Raw genomic sequence first — 25741 nt, forward strand, 5'->3', positions numbered from 1 at the left:
CACAGCTCACAGACAGACACAGACACAGCTCACAGACACAGGGACACAGCTCACAGGGACACAGGGACACAGCTCACAGACAGACACAGACACAGCTCACAGACAGACACAGGGACACAGCTCACAGACACAGGGACACAGACACAGCTCACAGACACAGGGACAGGGACACAGCTCACAGACAGACACAGGGACACAGCTCACAGACACAGGGACACAGACACAGCTCACAGACAGACACAGGGACACAGCTCACAGACACAGGACCCTGCTGTTGTTGGCTTCTTCGGGGCCAGGCTTCTCTGCCCCAGCCTCATCTGCTCTTGGCTCCCACAGACTCCTGGACCTTCCAGGGTCATTCCTCTGCTCCCAAATCCCCAGAACTGAGGGATTCCAGCTCCTACCGGCGAGGACTCAGCAGCAGGAGCTGCTGCCCAACCCCAAAAAGGACACCAGGGGTGTTTGTAAGGCACACAGAGATGTCTTAAACCTTCCCAAATCCCATGATTTGAACAAAGTCCTGCTGGAGGCACCGGGGCAAAGCAGGAAGCCAAGGTGGAGGAGCTCAGATGTCGTAGAAATCCACGTGTGCTCCGGAGGGAAAGGAATCCTCCTGCAGGAGCTGGAGCAGCTTCTGGGCTGACACAGAGCTGTCGATGAGCTGCCCCTTCTCCTGCAGCCTCTGGAAGTGCTGGCGCAGCCCAAGGTCTCCAGTCCTGGTCCGGGCCAGGAGCTGCATGTCCGTGTCCAGAGGACCTTGGGGAAAGGAAAGAAGTCTCAAAAATAATCACTTAAGGAAGGAAAAAAAAAAATAAAAATCCAGGGCTCATTTTACCCTCTTGAGCCAGGCTGGGAGAGGTGGGAATGATCCCCTGGAGAAGGGTAAATTCCAGGGAATGCTCAGAGTCCCTTGCAGGGCTCCAGGAGAGCTGGAGAGGGACTGGGGACAAGGCAGGGAGGGACAGGACACAGGGAATGGCTTCCACTGGGAAAGGGGACATTGGGCTGGGATCTTGGGAAGGAATTCCTGCCTGGGCTGGAATTCCCAGATTTGCTGTGGCTGCCCTTGGACCCCTGGCAGTGCCCAAGGCCGGGTTGGATCCACCTGGAATGGTGGGAGGTGTCCCATGGCAGGGATGGGATAATAGGATTTAAAGTCCCTTCCCACCCAACCCAGCCTGGAATTCCACAATCCTGATGGAAAAGCTGACAGACAAGAGTCTGAGCTCAGCTGCTGCTTCCAGCACAAGGAGCTGGGATCCCACTTGTGCTGCTCAGGAGGGGCAGGAGCAGAGCTGGGCTGCAGGAATCCCCATTCCCAACAGGAATAACCAGCAGGGAGCTGCTCCCCTCACCTGGGGCATAGCTGAGCACACGGAGCCCGGGCTCCTCCAGCGCCAGCACCCGGAACATCATATCCCGAGCAGCCTTCCCAGCACAGTACAGAGCCCAGCTGGGAAAGGGCTCCTGGGCACACAGGGATGAGATGTTCACCACGGTCCTGCTGCAGCCAGGCCGTGCCCCAAAGGCCCTCAGGGCCGTGGAGGTGAGGCACAGAGCAGAGCTGATGTTGAAGGAGAAGTAGGTGTTGATCTCCTGTAGGTCGCTGAGGTCCAGGAAGGATTTGGAGATGTCTCCCAAGGAACCTGGGAATCATAAATGTGGAATGGTTTGGGTCGGATGGGATCTTAAAGAATGTCCAGTCCTCACCCTGTCATGGAAGGGACACCTCCCGTCCAGCCTGGCCTCGGACACTTCCAGAAAAGCGGAAAGATGAGTTGTGACGGATGGGATCAAGCACACCACAGATCCCTCTGGCTCCCACATTCCACACCCAGCTCCTCCAGAGCTTTGTCAGGTCCCACAGCAGCCTGAGGAGCCCAGCCCAGCCCAGTTTGGGTCACACTGACCCAGGGGACAGGGACCTGCCACCGCTCTGCCAGCACAAATGGCTCCCAGCTATTCTGGGAATGTCCCCAAGTGGGAATGTCCCCAAGGGCCACCACGGGCCCTCCTGCAGCTCCTGTGCCACTGGAGCCCCGAATCTGGGAGCACCCACTCCCTGTGGGAACCCACAGGTGATTTACGGCCATAATGGGTAAAAAGGGCTCCGAAGGCATCAGAGGCACAAGGAACGACCCACAAGGTGGGGCTGGAAGTTTGTCTTGGATTTGGGGAGCAGGGAGATAAGAAGGTGCAGGAGGGGGACCAACAATTCCTACACCACAGGAAAAAACGTCGAGAGCAGCAAGGCACTGACAAGGGCCCGCCCACACAATTAATAATAATAATAATAATAATAATAATAATGAACCAACACCCAGTCAGGATGAAATCCCCGCAGCTCCTTTGCTCTTTTGGGATATTTGCTGGTACCCCAAGCTCGGAGCGAGCACCGGAGCGAGCGGGGCTGACCCGGCCGCCCCCGGGGACAGAGGCCAGCGGCTCGGGGAGGGGACAGGGCGGGGACACGCGGCGACATCCGCGTGGTTACCGGCGTTGTTGACCAGGAGCAGGCGGCCCAAGGACTCGTCCCGCAGCATCTCCCGCACGGCAGCGCTCGCCCTGCGCATCCCTTCCTCGCAGCCCAGGTCAGCGGCCACGCACTGCACCCGCAGCCCGCTGTCACCGCCGCTGTCACCGCCGGGGGCCCCGGCTCGCAGCTCGGTCGCCAGCTCGGCCAGCGCTTCCGCGGAGCGCGCCAGCAGCAGCAGCGCCGAGCCGGGCCCGAGCTGCGGGGCCAGGAGCCTCGCCAGGCTGCGGCCGAAGCCGCGGGAAGCGCCGGTCACCACGCAGGCGGTGGCGGCCCAGCGGCCCGGTCCCGGTCCCGGTCCCGGTCCCGGCCCCGATCCCGATCCCGATCCCGATCCCGATCCCGATCCCGATCCCGATCCCGATCCCAGCCCCGGTCCCGGTCCCGGCTCCATCCCGGAACCCGGCGGAGGCGGCGTGGGAACGCGCCTGCCCATGTGACCCGCCCCATTCGTGCCCCGCTGCTTTGTGATTGGCCGCCCCGAGGGCGCGGGCAGAGCCTCCGGCTCTGATTGGTCATCGCCGGCGGGCACGAGGAGGGGGGCGTGGTCGGAGCGAGGCGCCCCCTTGCGGCCGCTGTGAGGGGGTGTGGCTTCCGTGAGGGAGCGGAGGGGCGGGACCGGGACCGGGACCGGGACCGGGACCGGGACCGGGACCGGGACCGGGACCGGGAACGGGAACAGCAGCGGCACCGGGATCGGAACCAGCGAACGGGACCAGGTCTGGTAATGTGGCTGCGTCCCGGAGCGCCGGGCGGGCCTCCCCTGCCCACAGCGCGGCCGCTCTTGGCCTCTCCCCCGTTACGCTTTTTCTCAAAAGCACTTTTCAATTTACTTTCCAACTATACTTTGGATCAAATTCTTAATTTTTTTTTAAGTATGTATTTTTAATTCATTTTTTTCCCGCGGATGTAAATTCCCTTTTATTGTCTCCGCTCCTGCGAGGCCACAGCTCCCCAGACCTTCCCTCCCCTTTTTCCCTCTGCAATCCCGAATTCTGGCACCCGCCACCGGTACTTCGCTAGGGACTAAAAGCCCTTTCTGATCACAAAAAAGCCCTGATACCCTTTATAAAAATAAACACCTTTGTGCCTGAAGGTGCAGACAGCCTTCGAGGAGGTTTTTTCCAAGGAATACCTGGTTTGTACGGAATGAGCTGGCAGCAGGGCTTGGAATCCCGGGACATTTCAGCTCTGCTCTCCCGGCACCGGTTACAGGCCGTGGATGGGAACGGGACATTTCAGCTCTGCTCTCCCGGCACCGGTTACAGGCCGTGGATGGGAACGGGACATTTCAGCTCTGCTCTCCCGGTACCGGTTACAGGCCGTGGATGGGAACGGGACATTTCAGCTCAGCTCTCCCGGCACCGGCTCCTGGCAGGAACAGGCAGCTGCTGCCGAAGGGAGCCGCAGCCTCGAGGGGACCTGGGTGCACTGGGGGCGTTCCTGGGTTTGGGGGCAGATCCGCTGTCCTTGGATCCCGCAGCTCCCGGGGAGCCCCGGACTGCGCCGAGGCTGGGACAGATCCGGATCCTGCTCTGGTCTGCAGGAGCTGCCCTGTGCCGGGGAAAGTGCGTTGGTAAACAATTCCAAACAATTACAAACAGTTCCAAACAGTTCCAAACAATTCCAAACAGTTACAAACAGTTACAAACAATTCCAAACAATTCCAAACAGTTCCAAACAGTTCCAAACAATTCCAAACAGTTCCAAACAATTCCAAACAGTTCCAAACAGTTACAAACAATTCCAAACAGTTCCAAACAGTTCCAAACAATTCCAAACAGTTCCAAACAGTTCCAAACAGTTCCAAACAGTTACAAACGATTCCAAACTGTTTCAAACAGTTCCGAACAATTCCAAACACTCACAATTCCAAACAATTCCAAGCGGGACAGGATGGGTGGGAAAGGTTTTGAGATGGGGCTTTAATCTCCTGGGTTTGTCACAGAGTGGGGGCAAATTCCTAAAACAGACCAGTGGGAGTTCCTGAATTTTGGAACCCTAAGTCCTGAAACAGACCAGTGGGATTTTCTGATCCTTGGGGTTAATTTCAATCACTGATCCCCGCACGGCCATCCCATACTACATCTCCCATGATTCCCCACAGCCATCCCGTACTACATCTCCCATGAGTCCCTGCAGAGCCATCCCGTACTACATCTCCCATGATTCCTTGCAGAGCCACCCCGTACTACATCTCCCATGATTCCCTGCAGAGCCATCCCGTACTACATCTCCCATGATTCCCCACAGCCATCCCATACTACATCTCCCATGATTCCCCACAGCCATCCCGTACTACATCTCCCATGAGTCCCTGCAGAGCCATCCCGTACTACATCTCCCATGAGTCCCTGCAGAGCCATCCCGTACTACATCTCCCATGATTCCCCACAGCCATCCCATACTACATCTCCCATGAGTCCCTGCAGAGCCATCCCGTACTACATCTCCCATGATTCCCCACAGCCATCCCATACTACATCTCCCATGAGTCCCTGCAGAGCCATCCCGTACTACATCTCCCATGAGTCCCTGCAGAGCCATCCCGTACTACATCTCCCATGATTCCCCACAGCCATCCCATACTACATCTCCCATGAGTCCCTGCAGAGCCATCCCGTACTACATCTCCCATGATTCCCCACAGCCATCCCATACTACATCTCCCATGAGTCCCTGCAGAGCCATCCCGTACTACATCTCCCATGATTCCCTGCAGAGCCATCCCGTACTACATCTCCCATGATTCCTTGCAGAGCCACCCCGTACTACATCTCCCATGAGTCCCTGCAGAGCCATCCCGTACTACATCTCCCATGATTCCCCACAGCCATCCCGTACTACATCTCCCATGAGTCCCTGCAGAGCCATCCCGTACTACATCTCCCATGATTCCCCACAGCCATCCCATACTACATCTCCCATGAGTCCCTGCAGAGCCATCCCATACTACATCTCCCATGAGTCCCTGCAGAGCCATCCCGTACTACATCTCCCATGATTCCCCACAGCCATCCCATACTACATCTCCCATGAGTCCCTGCAGAGCCATCCCATACTACATCTCCCATGATTCCCTGCAGAGCCATCCCATACTACATCTCCCATGATTCCCTGCAGAGCCATCCCGTACTACATCTCCCATGATTCCCTGCAGAGCCATCCCGTACTACATCTCCCATGAGTCCCTGCAGAGCCATCCCGTACTACATCTCCCATGATTCCTTGCAGAGCCACCCCGTACTACATCTCCCATGATTCCCTGCAGAGCCATCCCGTACTACATCTCCCGTGATTCCCTCTCAGCCCGGTCCAGCCAAGCAGTGCCGGCACTGCCGCTCCCGTCTCGGCGGGGCCGCGCAGGTGGAGCGGTTCTGTGGAGCGGTTCCGTGGAGCGGTTCCACGGAGCGGCCGAAGATGGCGGAGCTGGAGAGCCTGGAGACGGCGGCGGAGCACGAGCGGATCCTGCGGGAGATCGAGAGCACGGACACGGCCTGCATCGGCCCCACTCTGCGGTAGGGCCGGGGCCGTGCGGGTGCTGCTCCCGGCCGTGCCCGGGCTGTTCCCGTGGGAAAGGCGCTCCTGCCCTTTGTCCCTGTGCCTTTTGTCCCTTCCCTCTCCACTGGCCCCGTCCGGCCGGGTATCCCCGGGGCTGCTCGGGCTCCTTTGTTCTCCCCTTTTCCCCACCCCGGGTTCTCCGTCCTGCCCCTTCCCTGCTCCCTCGTCTCCTTCCCCTCCCTCCGGACCCGCCGAGTTTTTGGGGTTTATTTGTGCGCCGGGGCAGCGGTGTTGATCTATAAATCCGTGTCCCGTGAGGAGCCGCCCGGTCTGTTTAAAAGGTGTGATTAGTTTAAGATCGGTTATCCCGGTCTAAGCCCTGCTGTGTGTTGCTGGACCAAGATAATTCATCCATCCTTCCCCGCCCTGAAAGCGAATTTCCCCCAAGAACTTTAAATCCACCCAAGAAACGTCTGTTTAGGGCAGCTCCAGATGGAGAGGGAATATTTATTCACAGCTGCCAGCAGCCACACTGACCGCCACGGCAGCGTTACAGAAGTTAAAATGGAAACAACCGATTTAATCTCGGAGTTAAACCGAGCTTGGGGCTGAGCGGAGTTTGGGGTTTCGGCTGCTCCGGGTGTTCCCGGCGAGGGAAGCGGAACCCGGTGGGGCCGGACCGGGCTGGGCTGGGCTGATCCCATCCCCTCATCCCCTCCCCTCATCCCATCCCATCCCCTCATCCCATCCCCTCATCCCATCCCCTCCCCTCATCCCATCCCCTCCCCTCATCCCATCCCCTCCCCTCATCCCATCCCCTCCCCTCATCCCATCCCCTCATCCCATCCCATCTCCTCATCCCATCCCATCCCCTCATCCCATCCCTTTCCTGGCAGGAGCCCTTGGTCTCTGCGCCTCCGCATTCCCAAAATCCTGCTCTGGAGCAGCTCCTGGGGCTCTTCCCAAAGCACGCGCTGGGAGCTGGGGGTCCTGCAGTGATGCTGGACAGAGACAACTTGGAATTTGGGAGCAGCAGAGCTCTGGATCCACTGCAGCCCTGCCCATCCCCTCACTAATTTAAATTTCTGGAGTTTTTATTCCTGGATCCACTGCAGCCCTGCCCATCCCCTCACTAATTTAAATTTCTGGAGTTTTTATTCCTGGATCCACTGCAGCCCTGCCCGTCCCCTCACTAATTTAAATTTCTGCAGTTTTTATTCCTGGATCCACTGCAGCCCTGCCCGTCCCCTCACTAATTTAAATTTCTGGAGTTTTTATTCCTGGATCCACTGCAGCCCTGCCCGTCCCCTCACTAATTTAAATTTCTGGAGTTTTTATTCCTGGATCCACTGCAGCCCTGCCCGTCCCCTCACTAATTTAAATTTCTGCAGTTTTTATTCCTGGAGTTGTCCCATGAAGCTTCTCCCGTGGGAGATGCTGGGAATGAGATTTATTTTTCGATAAAAAACCTGTTTGGAAGGGTGGGAGCTGCCAGGGTGAAGAGTGTGGGTGTTTGTTTGGGTTTTTTTTTTATTCCCATTTCCGAGGACAAAGTGCAGCTGGTGTCATTTCTTGATAACAAAGTCAGGTGAGGAGCTGGGTTTGCTGTGGAGCTCTGCATTCCTCCAGGAGAAACACTCAGAGTTTCCAGCCTGGCAGAGCTTTGGGTTTTATGGATGTGAGGATGTTTAATTATAATTAATGACCAGCGAGGGTGGCAGAGTTAAACTGGAGCAGCTCAGGGTACACAAGAGGAAGGAAAAGAGGATGGTGGAAACTTTTTTTTTTTTTTTTAATTTATTTACTTTTTAAAAAGGTGACTCATTTCTTGTGGGCATCATGGAATAATTGTGTGTGCAGGAGCCAGGCTGGATTTCCTTCCAGGAGCAGCATTGGCAGAGCTCAGCTCCAGGGCTCAGGGTGCTGCTGTGGCTTGGCTGGGCAGGACTGGGATCTGACTGGTGCGGGACTGGGATCTGACGGGTGCGGGACTGGGATCTGACGGGTGCGGGACTGGGATCTGACGGGTGCGGGACTGGGATTTGATGGGTGCGGGACTGGGATCTGACTGGTGCGGGACTGGGATTTGATGGGTGCGGGACTGGGATCTGACTGGTGCGGGACTGGGATCTGACGGGTGCGGGACTGGGATTTGACGGGTGCGGGACTGGGATCTGACGGGTGCGGGACTGGGATTTGACTGGTGCGGGACTGGGATTTGACTGGTGCGGGACTGGGATTTGATGGGTGCGGGACTGGGATTTGATGGGTGCGGGACTGGGATTTGATGGGTGCGGGACTGGGATTTGATGGGTGCGGGACTGGGATCTGACTGGTGCGGGACTGGGATCTGACTGGTGCGGGACTGGGATCTGACGGGTGCGGGACTGGGATCTGACGGGTGCGGGACTGGGATTTGACTGGTGCGGGACTGGGATTTGACTGGTGCGGGACTGGGATTTGATGGGTGCGGGACTGGGATTTGATGGGTGCGGGACTGGGATTTGATGGGTGCGGGACTGGGATTTAATGGGTGCGGGACTGGGATCTGACGGGTGCGGGACTGGGATCTGACGGGTGCGGGACTGGGATCTGACGGGTGCGGGACTGGGATCTGACGGGTGCGGGACTGGGATTTAGTTGATCCCTCTGGTGTGCAGATTGAATTTTTATTGATTCCTTTGGCTGGCAGATTTTTGGGATGCAGATGTGGGATGTGGATTTTTTGGGATGCAGGTGTGGATTTCCCTGGAAGCAGGTGTGGGATGTGGATTTCTCCGGATGCAGATATGGGATGTGGATTTTTTGGGAATTTTTTTTTTTTTTTTTTTTTTTGGGATGCAGATGTGATTTCCCTTGATGCAGATGTGGGATATGGATTTTTTGGGCTTATTTTGTTTTCGGGATGCAGGTGTGGATTTCCCTGGAAGCAGGTGTGGGATGTGGATTTCTTGGGATGCAGATGTGGGATGTGGATTTTTTTGGGATTTTTTTTTTGTTTTGTTTTATTTTGTTTTTTTTTTTTGGGATGCAGCTGTGATTTCCCTGGGTGCAGATGTGGGCTGTGGACTTCCCAAACCTTTCCCAAGGGTTTTATCCCAACCTTCTGAGCCGGGTTTGTCCCCTCCAGCTGTGCCCCTGCCCTGGTCCCTTTGTCCCCTGCCCCTCCCCGGCTGCTCCCAGATCCTCTGCAGTTTCTTTATTTCATTTTACTTTTTTGGTTCCGCGTCCTGTGTGCAGTGCCAGCTCCCTGTCCCTCCCTGCTGGGAACTCGGAGTTACAGGAGCTGGGATTCGCTGGCGCATTTCACTTTGGAATGTGGAATTTCCACCGTGCTTTCAAACATCCCAGTGGATCTGGGAGTCCGCGTCCCCCTGCGTGACAATCCTGGCTCATTCCCTGTGAAGGAAATCTGGGAATGCCCCCCCAGACAATCTCTTGTCTCCTTTGCTCTGCTGTGCTTTTTTTTTTTTTTTTTTTTACACATATTTATTAACGATCCCATTTAAAAAAAAAAAAATTAACGATAAAAATTCCGATTTCTGCTTTGCCCAGTCACGTAGGGGAGTTTCAGTCTCTCTGGCAGTTTTCCTGCTCCGCTGTTTGAGGAAGCTCCTCATTAATCACACAGTGAATAATTAGCTCTTCACACGGCTCCTGTTCTGGAGAATTTTCATTTTGCAGCCTCTTGCGTTTTCCAGGGTGGGATTTTTTTTTGGTGTTTTTATTCCTTGAAATTCTCCTGAGTGGTTGGTGAGAGGGGTGAGAGTTGAACTGTAATTTTTGTCGGAGCACGGGAATGGTTTCAGGGCAGCTCTGCTGCCCCCCACCAGCATTTCACTGCTCTGAGCCGCTCCTCTGGAATTCCCTTTGTGGGTAGGGAAGGACTGGAACCCCACACCGCTGGAATTCCCTGGGATCTGGGGTGGGAACAGCGAGGTTTGGGTGTTTAATCCCATCATTAACATCTCCGAGGGACGCAGGAACAGCAATTCCCACCACGGGTTTTCCTTTGAGGGGGGGAAAAACATAAATTAAAAAAAAAAAACCAAACCTTTGACAAATCCAAACCCTGAATCCTGGCACGGCTCCCTGGTGTCCTGCAGAGCATCCTGTGGGAAGGGATTGGGATTGGGATTGAGATCGGGATTGGGATGGGGGATCCTGGGGATGCAGAGGGTGCTCGGCTCTGACCCCGTGGGGCTGCAGGTGAGGAGCTGGGACAGGGCTGGGACAGCCCTGGAGGGACTGGAGAATTCCTGAGGGAGCTGGGAAAGGGCTGGAGAATTCCTGAGGGAGCTGGGAAAGGGCTGGAGAATTCCTGAGGGAGCTGGGAAAGGGATGGAGAATTCCTGAGGGAGCTGGGAAAGGGCTGGAGAATTCCTGAGGGAGCTGGGAAAGGGATGGAGAATTCCTGAGGGAGCTGGGAAAGGGATGGAGAATTCCTGAGGGAGCTGGGAAAAAGGGATGGAGAATTCCTGAGGGAGCTGGGAAAGGGATGGAGAATTCCTGAGGGAGCTGGGAAAGGGATGGAGAATTCCTGAGGGAGCTGGGAAAGTGGCTGGAGAATTCCTGAGGGAGCTGGGAAAGGGATGGAGAATTCCTGAGGGAGCTGGGAAAGGGATGGAGAATTCCTGAGGGAGCTGGGAAGGGACTGGAGAATTCCTGAGGGAGCTGGGAAAGGGATGGAGAATTCCTGAGGGAGCTGGGAAAGGGATGGAGAATTCCTGAGGGAGCTGGGAAAGGGATGGAGAATTCCTGAGTGAGCTGGGAAGGGGATGGAGAATTCCTGAGGGAGCTGGGAAAGGGATGGAGAATTCCTGAGGGAGCTGGGAAAGGGCTGGAGAATTCCTGAGGGAGCTGGGAAAGGGCTGGAGAATTCCTGAGGGAGCTGGGAAAGGGATGGAGAATTCCTGAGGGAGCTGGGAAAGGGCTGGAGAATTCCTGAGGGAGCTGGGAAAGGGATGGAGAATTCCTGAGGGAGCTGGGAAAGGGATGGAGAATTCCTGAGGGAGCTGGGAAAGGGATGGAGAATTCCTGAGGGAGCTGGGAAAGGGATGGAGAATTCCTGAGGGAGCTGGGAAAGGGCTGGAGAATTCCTGAGGGAGCTGGGAAAGGGATGGAGAATTCCTGAGGGAGCTGGGAAAGGGATGGAGAATTCCTGAGGGAGCTGGGAAAAAGGGATGGAGAATTCCTGAGGGAGCTGGGAAAGGGATGGAGAATTCCTGAGGGAGCTGGGAAAGGGATGGAGAATTCCTGAGGGAGCTGGGAAAGTGGCTGGAGAATTCCTGAGGGAGCTGGGAAAGGGATGGAGAATTCCTGAGGGAGCTGGGAAAGGGATGGAGAATTCCTGAGGGAGCTGGGAAGGGACTGGAGAATTCCTGAGGGAGCTGGGAAAGGGATGGAGAATTCCTGAGGGAGCTGGGAAAGGGATGGAGAATTCCTGAGGGAGCTGGGAAAGGGATGGAGAATTCCTGAGTGAGCTGGGAAGGGGATGGAGAATTCCTGAGGGAGCTGGGAAAGGGATGGAGAATTCCTGAGGGAGCTGGGAAAGGGCTGGAGAATTCCTGAGGGAGCTGGGAAAGGGATGGAGAATTCCTGAGGGAGCTGGGAAAGGGCTGGAGAATTCCTGAGGGAGCTGGGAAAGGGATGGAGAATTCCTGAGTGAGCTGGGAAAGGGCTGGAGAATTCCTGAGGGAGCTGGGAAAGGGATGGAGAATTCCTGAGGGAGCTGGGAAAGGGCTGGAGAATTCCTGAGGGAGCTGGGAAAGGGATGGAGAATTCCTGAGGGAGCTGGGAAAGGGATGGAGAATTCCTGAGTGAGCTGGGAAGGGGATGGAGAATTCCTGAGGGAGCTGGGAAAGGGCTGGAGAATTCCTGAGGGAGCTGGGAAAGGGCTGGAGAATTCCTGAGGGAGCTGGGAAAGGGATGGAGAATTCCTGAGGGAGCTGGGAAAGGGCTGGAGAATTCCTGAGGGAGCTGGGAAAGGGATGGAGAATTCCTGAGTGAGCTGGGAAAGGGCTGGAGAATTCCTGAGGGAGCTGGGAAAGGGATGGAGAATTCCTGAGGGAGCTGGGAAAGGGCTGGAGAATTCCTGAGGGAGCTGGGAAAGGGATGGAGAATTCCTGAGGGAGCTGGGAAAGGGATGGAGAATTCCTGAGGGAGCTGGGAAGGGACTGGAGAATTCCTGAGGGAGCTGGGAAGGGACTGGAGAATTCCTGAGGGAGCTGGGAAAGGGACTGGAGAATTCCTGAGGGAGCTGGGAAAGGGACTGGAGAATTCCTGAGGGAGCTGGGAAAGGGATGGAGAATTCCTGAGGGAGCTGGGAAAGGGCTGGAGAATTCCTGAGGGAGCTGGGAAAGGGCTGGAGAATTCCTGAGGGAGCTGGGAAAGGGCTGGAGAATTCCTGAGGGAGCTGGGAAAGGGCTGGAGAATTCCTGAGGGAGCTGGGAAAGGGCTGGAGAATTCCTGAGGGAGCTGGGAAAGGGCTGGAGAATTCCTGAGGGAGCTGGGAAAGGGCTGGAGAATTCCTGAGGGAGCTGGGAAAGGGCTGGAGAATTCCTGAGGGAGCTGGGAAGGGGCTCAGCCTGGAGAAAAGGAGGATCCTGAGGGATCTTTTCCCTCTCTGGAATTCCCTGACAGGAGGGGACAGCCGGGGGAATTTGGGATTTGGGATTTGGGATCTGCTCCCAGGAACAGGGACAGGAGCAGAGGGAACGGCCTCAGGGGAGGCTCTGGGTGGAAATTTGGGAATTTCTCCATGGAAAGGGTGCTCAGGGATTGGGATTGCCCAGGGAGGTTTGGGATTGCCCATCCCTGGGGGATTTCAGATCCCTGTGGATGTGGCACTTGGGGACACGGGGACAGTGCTGGGGATGGTGCTGCTGTGCTCAGGATGGATGATTCCCAAGGATCCTTGGATGATTCCCAAGGACTTTTCCAGGATCAGCTGCCCCAATTCCCTGTGCTGCTCTCCCTGGGGTCGGGAGCCAGCAGAGCTGTCCTCGTCACCCCTCGTCCTGTGCAGGGTCAGGACGTGAAGTTGTTGATCCTTGTGGGTTTTTCCCAAAATTTCTTGAGCCTTGTCGTTATTTTTTCCGGAGTTTCTTGATCCTTGTGGTTAATTTTTCCGGAATTTATTGATCCTTGTGGGTTTTTTCCCAGAATTTTTTGGGTATTGTGGGTTTATTTTTCAAAATTTGTTGAGCCCTGTAGTTAGTTTTTCCAGAATTTGTTGATCCTTGTGGATTTTATTTGTGTATCCTCTGGGGTTTTATTCCAGAATTTGTTGATCCTTGTGGGTTTTTTTTTCCCAAAATTTGTTGATCCTTGTGAGTTTTTCCCAAAATAGTTGATCCTTGTGGTTTATTCCAGAATTTGTTGATCCTCGTGGTTGTTTTTTTCCAGAGTTTGTTGAGCCTTGTGGGTGTTTTTCCAGAATTTTTTGGGCATTGTGGATTTATTTTTCAAAATTTGTTGAGCCCTGTAGTTAATTTTTCCAGAATTTGTTGATCCTTGCAGTATTTTCCAGAAATTGTTGATCCTTGTGGTTGTTTTTTCCAGAATTTCTTGAGCCTTGTGGGTTTTTTTTCCCCAGAATTTGTTGAGCCTTGTGATTTTTTTTTTTCCAGAATTTTTTCAGCATTGTGGGTTTATTTCCAAAATTTTTTGATCCTTTTGGGGTTTTATTTTCCAGAATTTGTTGATCGTTGTGGTTTATTCCAGAATTTCTTGAGCCTTGTGGTTGTTTTTTTCCAGAGTATGTTGAGCCTTGTGGTTATTCTTCCAAAAATTTGTTGATCCTCGTGGTTATTTTTCCCAAAATTTGTTGAGCCTTGTGGTTATTTTTCCCAAAATTTGTTGAGCCTTGTAGTTGTTTTTTTTTTTTTCAGAGTATGTTAAGTCTTGTAGCTAATTTTTCCAGAATTTTTTGATCCTTGTGGGTTTTTATTCCAGAATTTGTTGATCCTTGCGGGTTTTTATTCCAGAATTTGTTGATCCTTGCGGGTTTTTATTCCAGAATTTGTTGATCCTTGAATGATTTTCTGTATTAATTTTCTATAATAATTTAGTCATTTTTTTCTGCTTCACCACCCAGCCAGGATGTGGGGTTTGAGGGATTTGAGGGACGTGAGGGATTTGAGGGATTTGAAGGATCTGAGGGACGTGAGGGATTTGAGGGATTTGAAGGATCTGAGGGACGTGTGGGATTTGAAGGATTTGAGGGATTTGAGGAACGTGAGGGATTTGAGGGACGTGTGGGATTTGAGGGATTTGAGGAATTTGAGGGACGTGTGGGATTTGAGGGATTTGAAGGATTTGAGGGATTTGAGGGACGTGTGGGATTTGAGGGATTTGAGGAATTTGAGGAATTTGAGGGACGTGTGGGATTTGAGGGATTTGAGGAATCTGAGGGATGTGGGATGGCACCAGAGCTCAGCTCTGCCCTCTCTTTATCTTTCAACCACACACAAAAAAACCCCAAACCCAAAACTTCTCCCCCTTAAAATCCGTCGGTGACGGGAAGAGATTTCCCAGCTTTTCCCATACAAGCTTTATTGGGAACCCAAATGTGTTTTTTTGTTGTTGTTGTTGTTTTTTTCCCTCTTTTTTCCCTCGTGGCCATTCCAAAGGAACAGAAAGGGAAAGGATGAGGCTGAGCAGGGATTTTCTCTCTGCTGCTCAGCAGTGAAGAGCTCCAGGGCAGGAGAAGTTTCTGGAAGTGTGGAAGGGCAGGGATTTGGGGGAAGGACCCAGACTCGGCTGTGCTCTGGAATCCCAAGGGAATGTGGGTTCAGTCTGCAGTGAGATTTTCCAGGTGCTGCTGTGCAGGTGTGGGAACGCTCTGGGATGTGCTGCAGGATGTGGAGCTGTAGGATTGGGGTGAGGCCTGGGAAAGGTCCAGGAGTGGGATCTGCTGTGGGATATGGGATGTTGTGGGTTGGGATGGACCAAACAGTGCCCAAGTATTGGAGGAACCTCGGGATTTTTCAGTCCAGAGGGGAATTTTCCTGCAGTCCTCAGGAAAGGACAGAAAATCCCAAACTGACCCTTTAATCCTCCAGATTTCCCTGTTTAGGATTGGCTTGGAGGGACATTTATTCCATGGGCAGGGACAGCTCCCACTGTCCCAGGTGGATCCAACCTGGCCTTGGACACTGCCAGGGATCCAGGGGCAGCCACAGCAAATCTGGGAATTGCAGCCCAGGCAGGAATTCCTTCCCAAGATCCCAGCCCAATGTCCCCTTTCCCAGTGGAAGCCATTCCCTGCGTCCTGTCCCTCCCTGCCTTGTTCCCAGTCCCTCTCCAGCTCTCCTGGAGCCCTGCAAGGGACTCTGAGCATTCCCTGGGATTTTCCCTTCTCCAGGGGAACATTCCCAGCTCTCCCAGACCAGAGCAGCTCCAGAATCCTGGAATAATTTTGGTTGGGAGGATCTTCAATCCCATCCCATCCCATCCCACCCAGGGGCACCTCCCACCATCCCAGGTGGATCCAACCCGGCCTGGGACATTCCCAGGGATCCAGGGACAGCCACAGCAAATCTGGGAATTGCAGCCCAGGCAGGAATTCCTTCCCAGTCTCCCCTTTCCCATTCCCTGTGTCTTGTCCCCAATCCCTCTCCAGCTCTCCTTGTTCCTGCCCAGAAATTCTCTTCAGTCCAAGGTTTGGGTTTAAATTTATCCGGGAAAATCCCAACCCCAAATTCCTGCCCTCTGCTGTCCCATATTTCACCCATTTCTTTATTTCCCAGAGCTCCAGATTCCCATTTCCAGTTGGTTCCGTGCCATGGATCGAGCTGTGCCAGCCAAACCCTCCCCCTTTTCCTTGGGAGACGATTCCAAAATAGGCTGGAAGGGGTGACACATCCATGGATTCATTAAAACACCTCAGGGCTGGCTGTGTTTTTTATAAAATTCCTTAAATATTATCCTGCAGCTCAAGGGGGGGGTTTCAAATCTAAAAATATATATTAAAAAATAGTGTTGGCAGGAAAAACCCAGGAATTCTTTGGGCCTGGTGTCCATCAAGTGTTGGATCTTTTGCACTTAATTTTAATTTCTGGGTTTTGTTTTTTACCTCACGCCGCAGTAAATTCAGGTTGATGACTGAATATTCTCTCCCGGGAAGTAGAAATGTAATTTAATTCCTGTTTGAGTGTCCCCAGTAATAGAAATCCGTACAAAATAACCTTGGAATGAAACTGTGTTTTGTTATTTTCCTTCTGTCTGTTGGAGATCCAAGTGAGATGTTGTTAACATCTAATTCCAAGTCATTCCCAGCGCTGGGATGTGGATGCAGATTTGTGGGGTTTTCTTTTGGGGTTTTCCCCTCTCGGATGGATCTTTGTGTCTTTAGGTCCTGCAGGTTAAGAGCAAAATCAGAATTATTATTATTTTTTTTTTTCCTTCTGATTTCCAGCGCTGATGCTCAGATTTGGGTCTGCTCCTGAAGTTTGATGTGCAGGGTGCTCTGTTAAATTCTGCTCCAAAATTTGGGCTCGTTAAAAATATTTTTTATTGGAAACTCTAAATAATAATAAAAATGGGGTTAAAAGGGCAAAATCTGAGGGGTGTTGGTGCTTCAGAGCCAGTTTTGTGCCTGGGCTTTAGGGGAGGGAATCGCAACAATTTAATTTAATTTAATTTAATTTAATTAATTCTCCCTGGGGTTAAACTGCAGAGCAGAGGCTGCAGGCAGTGCCCAGGCCAGGAAAAGAAGTGGAAGCTGGAAATAAAAGCAGGAAGTGCAGAAGAGATCCAGCCTGGATCAACCTGAGCCGTGGGGGAAAAGAAAAATAAAAATCTGGGAGAGAAATGATCCCAAACCAAGAGTCCTGCTGGGATCAGAGCAGGGGAATTCCAGGTGGAAATCCCAGAGATTTTGTGTCTGGAGCTGGGGGGAAGGACAGGATGGGGAGGGAAGGGACTGGGAGCAGCCCTGGGAGGAGGATTTGGGATGTTGTGGATAGGGATGGAATGGGCTGATCCCAAAGGAAAGGTGGGAATTGTGTCCCTGTGCCCCCGTGCTCAGGTGAGACCTCACCTGCAGAGCTGCCCCAGCCCTGGAGCCCAAATTCAGGAGGACGTGGAGCTGCAGGAGAGAGGCCAGAGGAGGTCATGGAGATCCTGGAATGGCCTGGGGGGAAGAATTCCCAATTCCACACAGGAATTCTGGGATGGCCTGGTGGGAAGAATTCCATATTCCAGAATTCCCAATTCCACACAGGAATCCTGGGATGTCCTGATGGGAAGAATTCCCAATTCCATACAGGAATCCTGGGATGGCCTGATGGGAAGAATTCCCAATTCCATACAGGAATCCTGGGATGGCCTGATGGGAAGAATTCCCAATTCCATACAGGAATCCTGGGATGGCCTGGTGGGAAGAATTCCATATTCCAGAATTCCCAATTCCACACAGGAATCCTGGGATGGCCTGGTGGGAAGGAGCCCACAGGATGACGGATCCAGCTCCTGGCCCTGGGCATCCCTGGGTGTGCTCCAGGAGCTCCAGCAGCCTGGGGACCGGGATCATTCCCGGGATTCCTGGGAGCTGGTCCTGAACATGGAGTGGTTTGTGTGCCATGGGACAGGAGAGCCATTCCAGGGAATCCCACACAGGGAAGGAACATCAGGAGATGCTGGAAGCAGAGAAATGCCCCAGGGACAGGGAGAGCAGGATCTGAGAGAATCCTGGAATGGTTTGGGATGGAAGGATCTTAAATCCCATCCGTGTTCAGGGACAGCTCTCACTGTCCCAGGTGGATCCAACCCGGCCTTGGACATTGCCAGGGGTCCAGGGGCAGCCACAGCAAATCTGGGAATTGCAGCCCAGGCAGGAATTCCTTCCCAAGATCCCAGCCCAATGTCCCCTTTCCCAGTGGAAGCCATTCCCTGTGTCCTGTCCCTCCCTGCCTTGTCCCCAGTCCCTCTCCAGCTCTCCTGGAGCCCTGCAAGGGACTGGAAGGTGCTGGAATTTCCCCCTGGAATGAATTCCTCCTTGCCTGGCATCACTGATTTTATCCCCCTCCCCGTGCCTTTCCAAAGCTTGGAGTTGTTCCTTCCATCCCCTTTCCCCCCCTTTTCCTTCCATCCCTTTCTCTCCCTCAATCCCTTTTTCCCTTTATCCCTTTTTACGCTTTCCCCTTTTTCTTCAATCTTTATTTCTCTTTCTCCCTTCTCCTTCCATCCCTTTTTTCTCTTTCTCTCTTTCCCTTAAATCCCTTTTTCTCATTTTCCCTCCTTCTTAAATCCCTTTCTCCCTTTTCCTTCAATCCCTTTTTCTTTCTCCTTCCACCTTTTCCTTCAATCCCTTTCCTCCCCTTTTCCTTGAGTATTTTCCCCTTGCTCCCTTTTCCTTGAATCTTTTTCTCCCTTTCCCCCTTTCCCTTCAATCCCTTTATTTTTCCTTCTCCCTTTTCCTTCAATCTTTTTTTCTCTCCCTTCTCTTTCAACCCCCTTCCCCCTTTTCCTGTCCCTTTTTTCTCTTTCTCCCTTTTCCTCCAATCTTTTTTTTCCTGTCTACCTTCTCTTTCGCTCCCTTTTCCTCCCATCCTTTTTTTTTCCCTTTTCCCCTTTTTTCCTTCAATCCCTTTTTCCCTTTCTCCCTTTTCCTCCAATCCCTTTTTCCCTTTCTCCCTTTTCCTCCAATCCTTTTTCCCTTTTTTCCTTTTTCCCTTTTTTCCTCCAATCCTTTTTCCCTTTTTCCCTTTTTTCCTCCAATCCCTTTCTCCCTTTCTCCCTTTTCCTCCAATCCTTTTTCCCTTTTTCCCCTTTTTCCTCCAATCCTTTTTCCCTTTTTCCCCTTTTTCCTCCAATCCTTTTTCCCTTTTTCCCCTTTTTCCTCCAATCCTTTTTCCCTTTTTCCCCTTTTTCCTCCAATCCTTTTTCCCTTTTTCCCTTTTTTCCTCCAATCCTTTTTCCCTTTTTCCCTTTTTTCCTCCAATCCTTTTTCCCTTTTTCCCTTTTTTTCCTCCAATCCATTTTCCCTTTTTCCCTTTTTTCCTCCAATCCTTTTTCCCTTTTTCCCTTTTTTCCTCCAATCCTTTTTCCCCTTTTTCCTCCAATCCTTTTTCCCTTTTTCCCCTTTTTCCTCCAATCCTTTTTCCCTTTTTCCCTTTTTTCCTCCAATCCTTTTTCCCTTTTTCCCTTTTTTCCTCCAATCCTTTTTCCCTTTTTCCCTTTTTTTCCTCCAATCCATTTTCCCTTTTTCCCTTTTTTCCTCCAATCCTTTTTCCCTTTTTCCCTTTTTTTCCTCCAATCCTTTTTCCCTTTTTCCCTTTTTTCCTCCAATCCGTTTTCCCTTTTTCCCTTTTTTCCTCCAATCCTTTTTCCCTTTCTCCCTTTTCCTCCAATCCCATTTTTCCGTGCCCCAAGGCATTCATTCCCCCAGGAGCCCTTCCCAGGGCAGGAAGGTGGGACTCAGGAATGCTCCATGTCCCGATCCTATCAGCATCCCTATTTTTACACATCCTGTGCCGGGGCCGTGGCTTTTTCAGGATTTATTTTTTTTTTCCAACTGGAAGCAGCATCCCGTGGCGTTTTTCCCTTTGCCCACTTCCCAAACAGGAAAAGTGCAGAGTTTTATTTTTTCCTCTGGAGGAAAGCGGCAGGATTGCTCTGAAGGGCACCATGTGTGATAGCCAGGGGGGCAGAGATCCCACTGGGATGTGGGATGGGGCTCAGGGAATGAATTCCACAGGTTTGGGATCCGTAAAGTGGGATTTGGTTCCTCCATCTCCCCTGGGATGTGGGATGGGGCTCAGGGAATGAATTTCACAGGTTGGGGAGATAAATTCCCCAGGTTTGTGGAATTCCCTCTACAGTGGGATGAGGCTTGGAGGAATTAATTCCATAGGTTGGGGGAATGAATTCCTCAGGTTTGTGGGATTCCTTTCATATGGGATGGGGTTCAGGGAATTAATTCTACAGGTTTGTGGAATTCCCTCCATGTGGGATATGGGATGAGGCTTGGAGGAATTTATTCCACAGGTTGGGGGAATCAATTCCACAGGTTTGTGAATTCCCTTCATATGGGATGAGGCTTGGAGGAATGAATTCTACAGGTTGGGGGAATGAATTCCTCAGGTCTGTGGAATTCCCTCCCTGTGGGATGGGGTTCAGGGAATGAATCCCACAGGTTTGTGGAATTCCCTCCCTGTGGGATGGGGTTCAGGGAATGAATCCCACAGGTTTGTGGAATTCCCTCCCTTTAGGATGGGGTTCAGGGAATGAATCCCACAGGTTTGTGGAATTCCCTTCCTTTGGGATGGGGTTCAGGGAATGAATGCCACAGGTTTGTGGAATTCCCTTCCTTTGGGATGGGGTTCAGGGAATGAATCCCACAGGTTTGTGGAATTCCCTTCCTTTGGGATGGGGTTCAGGGAATGAATCCCACAGGTTTGTGGAATTCCCCCGTCTGTGGCCGCCTTTCCCTGGAGGTGAGGTGGCTTTGGAAGCTGATTCTGGGGAAAAACCCTGGGATAAGAGGGGTCATTTCCTGATGATGTGGTTGTGGCAAAATTCGCTTCTCTTGGACGCAGGGATATCCCCAGGGAATTCCCTGGGATCCTAAAACATCCCTGAACCAAGCACAAGGAGCAGATCCCAGTTCTCCAGCATCCCTCACCGCCCGCTTTCCCTGGCTGACAGCAGAATTCCAAAGTGCTTTAAATCCCACGGGATGAGCCGTGAGCACCTCCTGGGCCGGAGCAGCAGTTCCTGCACGGGTTGAGGATGATTCTCCTGCTCTGGGAATTGCTGGCTGCTCTCTGTGTTCCAGGCAGCTCCGTGGCCTGGAAATGCCTGGATCTGGTGATAAGGAGCAGCTCCAGAGAAATTCCAGGGGAGCTCCAGGGGCTTGGAGAAGGGTCAGGGCTGGAGGACACAAATTCCGTGCAGAATTCCGTTGTTTCCCACGTGTTGATGTTGTGGTTTTATTGTTATTTTATTTTTTTTTTTCCCTTTTCTCCTTAATTTTCCCTGTGGGGACCCCGAGGGCTTTGAAGGGAATTGGCTGCAGGAGATGTTGGCTTTTTAAAATTCCTTGTGCACTATCAGCTGGACACAGCATCCTCAACTTCCTGGCCCTGGGATCCACCTCGGCCAGGACAGGGAGTGGGAGCTCTCCAGGAATCCTGCAGAGCTGCTTCCCAAATCTTTTGGGAATGCTGATGTTCCTGTGCTGAACATCCTTGGCGTTTGTTCCATGAAATGAAGTCCAAAATGAGCTGCAGGAGTTTGGGAATAGCCAGGGGGAGGGAGTTTGGGATCTCAGGGCAGTGGGGAGCAAAGGGTGCTGCTGCATCCAGGGATTTTTTGGGGGGAATTTTGGGGATTTTTTGGGGATTTTTTTTGGGGGGGGGGGATTTTTTCGTGATTTTTGTGGATTTTTTCGGGGTTTTTTGGGGGATTTTTGGGGAATTTTTGGGATTTCTTGGATGAGGTCTCTGGTGGATTGCAGGTCTGGGTTTGGGGAGCACTGGGAAGGAGCCAGATCCTGGGAGGTGCCGGGACTGGGAGAGCTCAGAGCTCTGCCTGGAGAGGGGAAATGATCCCTGCATTTAAATTGTCATGGGAGCAGCCCTGGGAGGAGGATTTGGGATGTTGTGCATGGGGCTGGAATGGGCTGATCCCAAAGGAAAGGTGGGAATTGTGTCCCTGTGCCCCCGTGCTCAGGTGAGACCTCACCTGCAGAGCAGCCCCAGCCCTGGAGCCCAAATTCAGGAGGACGTGGAGCTGCTGGAGAGAGGCCAGAGGAGGTCATGGAAATGATTCCAGAGTTCTGGAGTCAGGCTGGGAGAGCTGGGAATGTTCCCCTGGAGAAGGGAAAATTCCAGGGAATGCTCAGAGTCCCTCGCAGGGCTCCAGGAGAGCTGGAGAGGGACTGGGGACAAGGCAGGGAGGGACAGGACACAGGGAATGGCTTCCACTGGGAAAGGGGACATTGGGCTGGGATCTTGGGAAGGAATTCCTGCCTGGGCTGGAATTCCCAGATTTGCTGTGGCTGCCTCTGGATCCCTGGCAGTGTCCAAGGCCAGCTTGGAGCACCTGGGACAGTGGGAATTGTCCCTGCCCCTGGAATGGGATTTAAGGTCCCTTCCCGACCCAAGCCCTTCCATGATTCCATGAATCCAATCCAGGGTTCCATCAAAGATTTAATTCATGTAAACACCTCGCTGTTTAATCCCCCCGTTCCCTCCCTGTGGAAACTGGGGGATATTTCCAATTTATTTCCAGATCATGGGATATTCCCTGCTGGAGGGGACCCCGTGGATCAATTCCTGCCCTTTAATACCAACCAAACCCCTCCCAGGCTCTAAAACTGCCCCAAATAATCCTGAATATCCTTTACTTTCAATTCTTTGTCCCTGAATCCCTCCGGAGCGTTCCCGGTCCCTGCCTTCCCAGTCCCTGCTCCCTCACATCCGTGGAGCAGCACTCGGCAGCCCGGGCCCCCTGGGGCACAATTCCTTTGTTTTTTGGGGTTTGCTGCCGTTTGCAGAGGGTTTGGGATTCCCTGGAGGTGTGGAGGCTGCGGCCATTCCCAGCCCGGCACAAGCTCCCTTTGGATTTGTGCTTGCAATTTTCACCGGGGGCCTTTTAATGAACATTTCCAACGGTGAGGCTGTCTGGGCTAATTAAACCAGAGATAAATTGGAATTCAAATCCTCTTGGATGTTGTTGGCCACTTGTGGCACCTTCAAACCGATGAGGAAATCCTTTTTTTCCCCTTGGATACTTGGCACAACTGGATCGTATCCCAGCTTTTTCTGCCACGGGCTGTGTTTAGAGACACTCAGACCTGGCTTTTAATTATTCCAATTTAATTTTGGCCCCTGTTTTGTGGCCAGTCCGGGCTATTAATTGCTCAGAATTTAGGAGGTGGTTTGTGGGAAGCAGAAATAAATGTGGATGTGGCTCCCAGGGATTCTCCTTGTGGCTGTGTCCTGCTGAGGGATGGAAATGGGATTTTTGGCAGGGATGCCCAGGAAAAGCAGGAGTTCCTTTAGCTCCCTGTGGAGCAGCAGGTGAGGGGTGGATAATCCAGGCTGGCAGTGCCAGGGGAATTTTCCAAAGGGGAGGGAAGGAATTCCTTCCCCACCCCCGTGGATTTATGTCCTGGAGGGGGGATTTTTTCATTTTTTTCCTGGGATTTGTGGCATCCCAGGGCTGCTCTGAGGAGGCTCAGGATAATCCAGGAGTTTGGCAAGTGCTGGATTTTAATGAGCTCTGGGTGGGTTTAATTGGATTTGGGATTCCCATGGGTCTGGGGAAGGAAGGGCTGAGCTGGGATTGGGTTTGGGATTGGGTTTGGGGTTGGGATCAGGTTTGGGGTTGGGATGAGAATGGGGATCGGGTTTTGGGATCGGGTTTGGGGTTGGGAAGGGATCGGGTTTTGGGATTGGGATCGGGTTTGAGGTGGGGTTGGGATCGGGATCGGGTTTTGGGATTGGGATCGGGTTTGAGGTGCGGTTGGGATCGGGATCGGGTTTTGGGATTGGGATCGGGTTTGAGGTGGGGTTGGGATCGGGATCGGGTTTTGGGATTGGGATCGGGTTTGAGGTGGGGTTGGGATCGGGATCGGGTTTTGGGATTGGGATCGGGTTTGAGGTGGGGTTGGGATCGGGATCGGGTTTTGGGAGTGGGATCGGGTTTGAGGTGGGGTTGGGATCGGGATCAGGTTTTGGGATTGGTTTTGGGAGTGGGATTGGGTTTGGGTTTGGGAACGGGTTTTGGGATCGGGTTTGAGGTGGGGTTGGGATCGGGTTTTGGGACTGGTTTTGGGAGTGGGATTGGTTTTGGGATCAGTTTTGGGATTGGGATGGGATTGATTTCCCTGGAATGAAGCCTTGGGGGTGAGGCAGACCCTGCTGTCCCTCCCAGCCCATCCCTGGGATCCAGACTGTGGCTGCTGTGGGGTTCGTGCCTCTGGGATTTGGGATCCCTGGGCACTGTGAGGGCCATGGAATGCTGTTCCTGGAGCAGGGAGGGACAGGGATTGGGATCTCCTGCGCAGTTTGGATGCAGGAATATCCATCATGGAGACACTGATTTATTTTTTTTTCCCTTGGGTTTTTGTCATAGAATCATGGAATGGGTTGGGTGGGAAGGGACCTTAAATCCCATTCCATGTTCAGGAACAATTCCACTGTCCCAGGTGGATCCAACCTGGCCTGGGACATTCTTTCCCAAGATCCCAGCCCAACGTCCCCTTTCCCAGTGGGAGCCATTCCCTGTGTCCTGTCCCAAATCCCAGCTCTCCTGGAGCCCCCTTTGGGACTCTGAGAATTCCCTGGAATTTTCTCCCTTCTCCAGGGGAACATTTCCAGGACCTCCACTGGACTCGTTCCAACAAATCCAATTTTTCCTTCCGCACTCCTTGGCCACCGGTTTGGATTTTGCTCTCCCGGAGTTTTCCAATTTGGAAAATGTAGGATTTCCTCTGGTGCCATCCAGTGGTAAAATCTGGGATCGTGGCTGGGCTGGGACCGTTCCCGGCAGGAAATTTGGGATCAAAAACCAGAAGGATTTTGCTGAGGGATGCAGAGATTCCTGGGGATGTGCCTGGTTTAGGGATATTGTACCTGGCTTGCAATTAATTAGCATGGTTTGCAATTAATTAGCATGGCTTGCAATTAATTGCCATGAGTTACAGTTGATTTACCTGTTTTACAGTTGATTTACCTGTTTTACAGTTGATTCACCTATTTTACAGTTAATTTACCTGTTTTACAGTTGATTTACCTGTTTTACAGTTAATTCACCTGTTTTACAGTTGATTTACCTGTTTTACAGTTGATTTACCTGTTTTACAGTTGATTCACCTGTTTTACAGTTAATTTACCTGTTTTACAGTTGATTTACCTGTTTTACAGTTGATTTACCTGTTTTACAGTTGATTCACCTATTTTACAGTTAATTTACCTGTTTTACAGTTAATTTACCTGTTTTACAGTTGATTTACCTGTTTTACAGTTGATTTACCTGTTTTACAGTTAATTTACCTGGCCTACAATTAATTGCCATGGCTTCCACCCTTTTTCCCTCCCATCCCTTTTCCCCTTTTCCCACCCCCCCTCACAATTACCTTTTAATTACAAATTAATATAAAACCCAACATGGCCACATCCCAGTTTTTCCCTTTTTTCTTGCTTTTCCAACACCTGCACACGTTTCATCCTGCTGAGTTTGGGGCAGGGATGGAAATGGGAATTTGGGATTTCTGCTCCCAGTGAAACTCTGCTTTTGATCCCAGTTTCTCATTTCAACCTCTGCCCTTTTTCCAAAGCGGATTTTTGGGATTCGGAGGGGGGGGGGGGAGGGTGGGAATTTTTACTCCTGCTGCTCTTCCCTGACTTCACCAAATCCCGATGTTCTGGATTTTTAGGAGTGGAATTTCCAATTTCAGGATTCAGGGGATATCCAGGAGATTTTTTTAGGGTGGTCCAGGCTGGATTCCAGGGGATTATTTTAGATATTTAGAGCATGGGGATGGTGCAGGTGCCTGATTTAATGTTCGGAGACATTCCCTGTATCCCTGAAATCCCATTTCACCCCAAATTTTGGGGGATTCTCATCACCAGACTCTGTATCCCAAATCCCGAGGGTGGGACTTCTCCAGGAAAGGCTCAGCAAAAAGGAAAAAAAAAAAAAGTGAAAAATCTTTTTTTTCAGCCGGGGTTGGGATGTTTGGAGAGGAAAAAA

At 52.2% G+C, this 25741-nt stretch overlaps 2 protein-coding genes across 2 annotated transcripts in view; one reads left to right on the top strand and one right to left on the bottom strand.

Annotated features, from left to right (window-relative positions):
- Positions 1-499: 499 nt before the first annotated feature.
- Positions 500-2822, bottom strand: SPR (sepiapterin reductase; the record flags this gene model as incomplete). The annotated part of the gene is made up of 3 exons (XM_062493220.1): positions 500-756; positions 1356-1646; positions 2495-2822. Coding segments are annotated over 3 exons (810 nt in total), but the record flags the coding sequence as incomplete, so codon positions are not given.
- Positions 2823-5913: 3091 nt separating this feature from the next.
- The window catches only part of EXOC6B (exocyst complex component 6B), a 247905-nt gene continuing 228077 nt past the window's right edge, over positions 5914-25741 (top strand). Inside the window, 1 exon segment of the mRNA XM_062493221.1 lies at positions 5914-6051. Coding sequence (XP_062349205.1) covers positions 5954-6051 — 98 coding nt within the window. The 5' untranslated portion in view covers positions 5914-5953.

This window comes from Cinclus cinclus, chromosome 5 (genome assembly GCF_963662255.1).
Source record: "Cinclus cinclus chromosome 5, bCinCin1.1, whole genome shotgun sequence".
Taxonomy (NCBI): Eukaryota; Metazoa; Chordata; class Aves; order Passeriformes; family Cinclidae; genus Cinclus; species Cinclus cinclus.